Source organism: Mobula birostris, chromosome 7 (genome assembly GCF_030028105.1).
Source record: "Mobula birostris isolate sMobBir1 chromosome 7, sMobBir1.hap1, whole genome shotgun sequence".
NCBI classification, from domain to species: Eukaryota; Metazoa; Chordata; class Chondrichthyes; order Myliobatiformes; family Myliobatidae; genus Mobula; species Mobula birostris.
Window position 1 is genome coordinate 11246234 of NC_092376.1, and position 6765 is coordinate 11252998.

The 6765-nt window shown below is 39.3% G+C and overlaps 1 protein-coding gene across 1 annotated transcript in view; it reads left to right on the forward strand.

Moving 5' to 3' along the window:
• The window catches only part of pudp (pseudouridine 5'-phosphatase), a 179401-nt gene extending 173180 nt beyond the window's left edge, over positions 1-6221 (forward strand). The window contains exon 4 of the mRNA XM_072262628.1: positions 5952-6221. Coding sequence (XP_072118729.1) covers positions 5952-6194 — 243 coding nt within the window. The 3' untranslated portion in view covers positions 6195-6221. The remainder of the gene's footprint in view (positions 1-5951) is intronic.
• The last annotated feature ends 544 nt before the right edge of the window (positions 6222-6765 follow it).

A 6765-nucleotide genomic window follows, 5' to 3' on the forward strand; every position in this document is an offset into this window, starting at 1 on the left:
TTCACATGCTGTATGAGCACATTGAGGGCGTAGATACATCCATGGATGATATTATTGTTTGGGGATCATCTAAACAAGAGCATTACGCCAGACTTAGACAAATCTTAGAGGCAACACGCAAGACAAACCTGAAGTTGAATAAAGACAAATGTCAGCTAGAAGTGACTGAACTTACCTTTGTGGGTGATATCATCAGCAAAGAGGGTATGCATCCTGATTCATTGAAGGTTTCTGCTATCAAGAACATGCCAAGATCGCAATGTAAAAAGGATGCTCAGAGGTTTATGGGAATGGTCAACTACATGGGAAAATTCATACCCAATCTTTCAGAACAGCTTCCTCCATTGAGGTAGCTAACAGAAAAGAACATCGAATGGAGCTGGAATCATGAACAGGAGAAGGCATGGCAAAATCTCAAGGAAGTGCTCACCAAAGACCCTGCGTTGAAATTCTATGATGCTGAGAGACCCATCAAAATCTCATGTGATGCATCTCAAGCAGGTTTAGGGGCAGTATTACTCCAGAAACATGATCAGAAATGGCTACCAGTGGCATATGCATCTGGTTTATTATCTGATCCAGAAACAAGGTATGCCTAAATTGAAAAAGAATTGCTCAGCATTATGTTTGCTTGTGAGAGATTTTGTCAGTTTGTGTCAGGGAAATCTATTGATGTTGAAACCGATCATAAGCGTCTGAATGCATTGTTTCGCAAACCTTTAAGCCACTGTCCTTTGCAAATTCAGAGAATGATGATCAAATCGCAAAGATATGCATTGAATGTGTCATACACACCTGGGAAGTTCATGGACATGGCTGACACACTTTCCAGAGCCATGGATCCAACAACAAAAGACAGTCACAGGGACAGTTTTAATGATCGGGTATTTATTGATATGATCATAGAGACAGTACTTGTTGTTCCCGAAAGGTTGTAACTGCTGCGTCTTGAGACAGAGAAGGACAAAGTTCTCAGTCAGGTAATACAAGTGGTGATGGATGGATGGCCGGATAATAGGCATGACTGTACCTCAGAAGTACAAGATTATTGGAACCACAGATCAGAACTTTCCATTGTGGGTGGGATATTGTACAAAGGTAGTAGAATTGTAAAAGTCTCCGTAAAGAAATGCTTGGGAAAATTCATGAAGGCCACCTAGGTATTGAAAAGTGTAAGAGAAGGGTACGGGAAGTGATGTTTTGGCCCAGGATGAATCAAGAAATTGTAGAATTGGTGTCTTCTTGTCAAATATGCTTTAAATACCAACCTAGCAACCCTAAGGAGCCACTGCATCCACATCCTAGTCCTCAGAGACCTTATCAGAAGGTAGGCATTGATCTTTTTGTAACTGACAACAAAGATTATCTATTAATAACAGATTACTATTCATTGTACCCTGAATTGTGTGGTTTGAGCAGAACAACAGCAGAGAACGTAATTACATGCATGAAATCAGTTTTTTCTAGGCATGGTGTACCTGATGAAGTTTTCACAGACAATAGTCCACAATTCAATGGTGAATGTATGAGATATATTGCTAATGAATGGGGCTTTGTTCATTCAACATTTAGTCCATTTTTCCCTCAGTCCAATGGATTAGTTGAGAAGTCGGTAGGAATTGTCAAGAAACTGATGCACAAAGTAAAAGATAGTGGAGATGATTTTTATAAAGCTCTGTTAGCCTATTGTACTACTCCACTTGAATGTGGATTTTCACCTGCTCAGCTCTTGATGGGACGTCGTTTGAGATCCAAACTGCCAATAGATGAGAGTCTTCTGAGGACAGAGGGAGGTGAACAAGTGAAAAGGTGGAAAGATGAACACAAAGCAAAGCAGAAAATAGACATTGATAGACGTTCTCGTCCATTACCTGAACTGCATCAGGGAGATGAAGTAAGAATACAAGACAAAATGAACATATGGACACAGAAAACTACAGTACTTGCAGAAGTACAACCCAGATCATACATGGTCCAAACAGAAGAAGGAGCAGTGTTAAGAAGGAATTGCAAAGACCTTAAGAAAGAGCCAACTTCAGAGTTTTAGTTAACTGATGCAGACCAGGCAACACAGGAAAATAACAACGAAACACAAGAGCTCTGTGAACCACTTGGAAGGTCTACTCGTGTTCGTAAACCCCCAGAGAGACTGATAGAGACATGTTAAATTATGCATTTGTTTTGATTAATGTTGCTAATTGTTTTTCTTTTTAAGGAAAGGAAGATGTGGTGATATCACGTGTCACGTGTCAGAACGTGATTGGACAGAGTTCGGAGCATGCGCAGAAATGACAGAATGATCTAGAAACTTGTATGATAAAAACGTGGTTGCTGTTTGCATGTTGCAAGTAAAAGTTCTAGCTTTAATTCTCCCGGAATATGGTTTGTTCTTAGTAACCCACAGTATGTATAAAGAGCACAACAGGGGGTGGAGTCAGTGCAGTCCTGAGACAGCAGGCAAGGTAACTTGATCCCAAACAACTGGTTTATCAATCAGTGCAGAATGTCTGTCTGGTGCTTCCTGCTCCCTTCCCCCTCCCTTCCTCTTTTCCCAAACATAATTCCCCTGTCCCTGCCCCCTGCCCACTCTCAATTCACAATAGAGAGCCGAATCAGAATCAAGTTTACCATCACTCATACATGTTATGAAATTTGTTTTTTTTTGTGTGGCAGCAGTGCAAATTACTACAGTACTTTGCAAAATCTTAGGCACTCTAGCTATATGTATGTGCCTAAGATTTTTGCACAGTACTGTATTGCCAACAAGGACCCATCCTAAACGGCTGAATTTTCTGTTTGGCTGTGTGAAGCAATTAATCAATGATTCCCATGGACTGCTTTCTCCTTTCAGTGACGAACGGTCACTGCTCCTTGTATGTTATTTCTGATGTCAAGGATGTCAGGATAAAATCTTTCTCAGTATTACTGTACCTAAATCCCACAGAACCTCCCTTCTATTGACTTTTGAGGCAGCTCTTAAGGCCTCACTGGAGAGTCATATAAGTCTTTCATTTCTTACGAGGTAAACATGGACTGGATCTTCTTTCACCACCCTTCACTGAGCAGAGCGATCTCAGGCAATGAGGCAGTATTTATTGACAGCATCGAGCAGAGTCAAGGGGCATAATCCTTTAGGGAGAACCTTTGCAAAATTGAAATCCTGTGCTTAATAATGCGAGGGATGTCGGCAACAGTCGATGCAATATTTCCAGCTCTACAGAGAACTGGAATCTACATTGGGTGGGTGGGCGGGGGGGGGGGGGAGTTGATAGGTAAAGAGGGGTTGGTTCGACCGCTAGTTTCCAATAACCTCACCACAGTCCTCCAGGTGTCCATGAGACATAGGAGCCGAATTAGGCCATTTGGCCCATCGGGTCTGCTCTACCATTTCATCACAGCTGATTTATTATTCCTCTCAACCCCATTTTTCTCCCCATAACCTTTGATGTCCTTACTAATCAAGAACCTATCAACCTTCACCTTAAGTATACCCAACGACTTGGCCTCCACAGAAGTCTATGGCAATGAGTTCCACAGGTTCTCCTGCCTCTGGCTAAAGAAATTCCTCCTTATCTCTGTCCCTCTATTCCAAGGCTGTGCCTTCTGGCCTTAGACTGCCCCACTATAGGAAACATCCTCTCCATATCTGTGCTGTAATAGGCCTTCCAATACTCGATAGGTTTCAATGAGATCCCCAGCATTTTTAAAATAGAGGAAATTTTGAAATTGGAAGAGGAAAGGGACTTGATTCCTCGTGCAGGATTCCCTAAAGGTTAACTTGCAGGATGAGTCAGTGATAAGGAAGGCAAATGCTGGCAGAGGTTCTAGCAGACCTGGGCGATTTCTTTCAGTTTGTCCAAAAAACAGTTAAATTTCTTTTTCAAAAAAAAATATTTTATTTACGATTTTCTACAAACTACAGCATAGAAGAAAAAAAATCAATGGTATAAATAGGATCATTGCAATACAGACAAAAATAACAATAATACATATCTTAACAAATCAGCAAGTCACCCATATTAAAAATGGAAAAATAAAAAGGAAAGCACCCACCCCACTCACTATCCAACTCCAAGCCAACCATTATAAGTATACATATTTGAAAGGACATTTGAGATAAACTTTTATCACCCCAGAGCTATATATTGTAGTAAAAAAAAGAAATGAATAATAATAATAATAATAAAAAAGCAGCCTGCTACCTAATCAAAAAGAAATCTGGAAATGCAGGATCTGACGATCAAGGGAAGAAAAAAAATACACTTGTCAATCTGGGTGAGAATTATGAAAACATTCAAGAAAAGATCCCCACACCTTATGGAACTTCATGTCTGAATTAAAAAGGGAATCATAAATCTTTTCAAGATCTAAACAAATCATAATATCCCTAAGTCATTGAACATGGGTAGGGGGAACTACATCTCTCCACTTCAGGAGTACTGCACGTCAAGCTAAAAGAAAGGCAAAAGACAATGTTTATCATTTAGCCGGGATCAAATGCTTGTCAGAGTCTCGAGAAATACCAAAAACAGCAATCAAAGGATCAGGTTCCAAATGACAATTTAATATAGAAAATAAAGTTAAAAGAACATCTTTCCAAAATTTTTCCAAAGAAGGACAAGCCCAATACATATGAATAAGGGAAGCCTCACCTCCTTTGCACTTGTCACACCAGGGACTAACATCAGGATAAAACTTCACCAATTTGGTTTTAGACATATGAGCCCTGTGGACAACTTTAAACTGCAAATGAGCACAGAAAAAAGTTGAATTGACTGACTTAAGAATTGAATCCCAAACCTCGTTGGACAAAGGAAAACCAAAGTCATGCTCCCAAGCAGTTTTAATTTTATCACAAGGGACTCATCTGAGATTCATAAGTTTGACACGAATAGTAGAAATTAAACCTTTACCCAAGGGGTTCATTTGAAGAAACAAGACTGCAACATTTTTATCAGGTTGTTCAGGAAAATGTGGTATTAAAAGGCTAATAAAATGTCTAATTTGAAGATATCTAAAAAATGAGTATTCAGTAAATTAAACTTTGTAGACAACTGTTCAAAAGTCACAAACCGATTGTCTATAAAAACATCTTCAAAACCCCTGATACCTCTCCTACACCAGTCTTGGAATGTGGAATCCTGCATAGAAGGTTGAAATAAACGATTGTATAGAATAGGACTAGAAAGGGAAAAACTATAAAAGCCATAATATTTTCTAAATTGAGCCCATATTCTCAAAGTATGCCTGATTACAGGATTAATAATAAATTTTGGCAGGTGGCAAGGAAGTATAAATCCAAGTAAAGCTGGAACAGATAATTCTTATAAGCATTCAATTCCATTGCTGCCCATGTTGGACAAATAGACTGATTATAAAAGTAGGACCAAAATATAGTATTGCAAATATTGGCTGCCCAATAATATGAACGAAAATAAGGCAACACCAAGCCACCTTCTCTTTTAGGCTTTTGAAGATGAGCTTTATTAAGTCTAGACTGTTTACCCTTCCACAGGTATGACGAGATAACAGAATCTAAAGAATCAAAAAAAAAACTAGGAATAAATATAGGTAAAGGTCGAAATAAGTATAAAAATTTAGGAAGAATATACATTTTAATTACATTAATTCGCCAAATTAAAGACATAGATAAAGGTGACCACTGTGCTAGACTCTGTTTTGTAAAATTTAAAAGATTATTGAAATTTTCATCAAAAAGGCGATTATAATTCCTTGTTACTATAATACCAAGATAAATAAAACAATTGTTTGCTACTTTAAAAGGGAGATTTTGAAATTCTAATGCTTGTGATTCTTTATTTATCGGAAAAATTTCACTCTTATATAGATTAAGTTTGTATCCGGATAACTGACTAAAGTTATTAAGAAGTGAAAACATCAAAGGTAAAGAAGTTAAATTTCTTTTTATGTCTCTTTTTTACCTTTTCAAGGTGTCTGGGGTCCTGTTGGAGCCCGTGATCTACAGCCGCACTCAAGTTACCTTCTTCACGGGCAGTGGGTTCTCACTCTTGGAACTTGCGAGTGGCTTGTGTTATGGGATCTTCAGGTGTGACTTGGAAGACATGTATCTTTGGGATGTGGCCCCTGTGGATGATCCGATTGCTTGCCAGTGTTGCCGATTGGACCGTCGCAGGAGATTGAAACATCGAGACAGCAGTGTGTGCTGCTGTTGAAAGAAAGCCCCCAAGTTTCAAGCCCTCAAGTGGGGGAAGGGTAAGGGTTGATGTTCCTGCTGCTGCTTGCATGTGGGTGTAGGGGGCTTCGGGTTTCTCACATTTCCTGTCATTTATTCCTTGGGGTTTTTTTCTTCTGTTTCGTGGATGTCTGTGAAGAGTAAGAACTTCAGGTTATATGCTGTATACATTCTCTGACATTAAATTGAACCATTGAACCAAATGCAATGTTAGCATTCATTTTGAGAGGACTGGAAAATAAAAGCAAGGGTGTAAGGCTGAGGTTTTATAAGGCCTTGATCAGACTACACTTGGAGTATTGTGAGCAGTTTTGGGCCCCGTGTCTAAGAAGGGATGTGTTGGCATAGGAGAGGATTTTACGAGAATGATCCCAGGAATGAAAGGGTTAACATATGAGGAGCAGTTGATAGTACATGGAGCTTAGAAAAATAGAGGACTATGGGAAACATAGAGGACTATGGGTAACCCTAGGTAATTTCTAAAGTAAGTACATGTTCGGCACAGCATTGTGGGCCGAAGGGCCTGTACTGTGCTGTAGGTTTTCTATGTT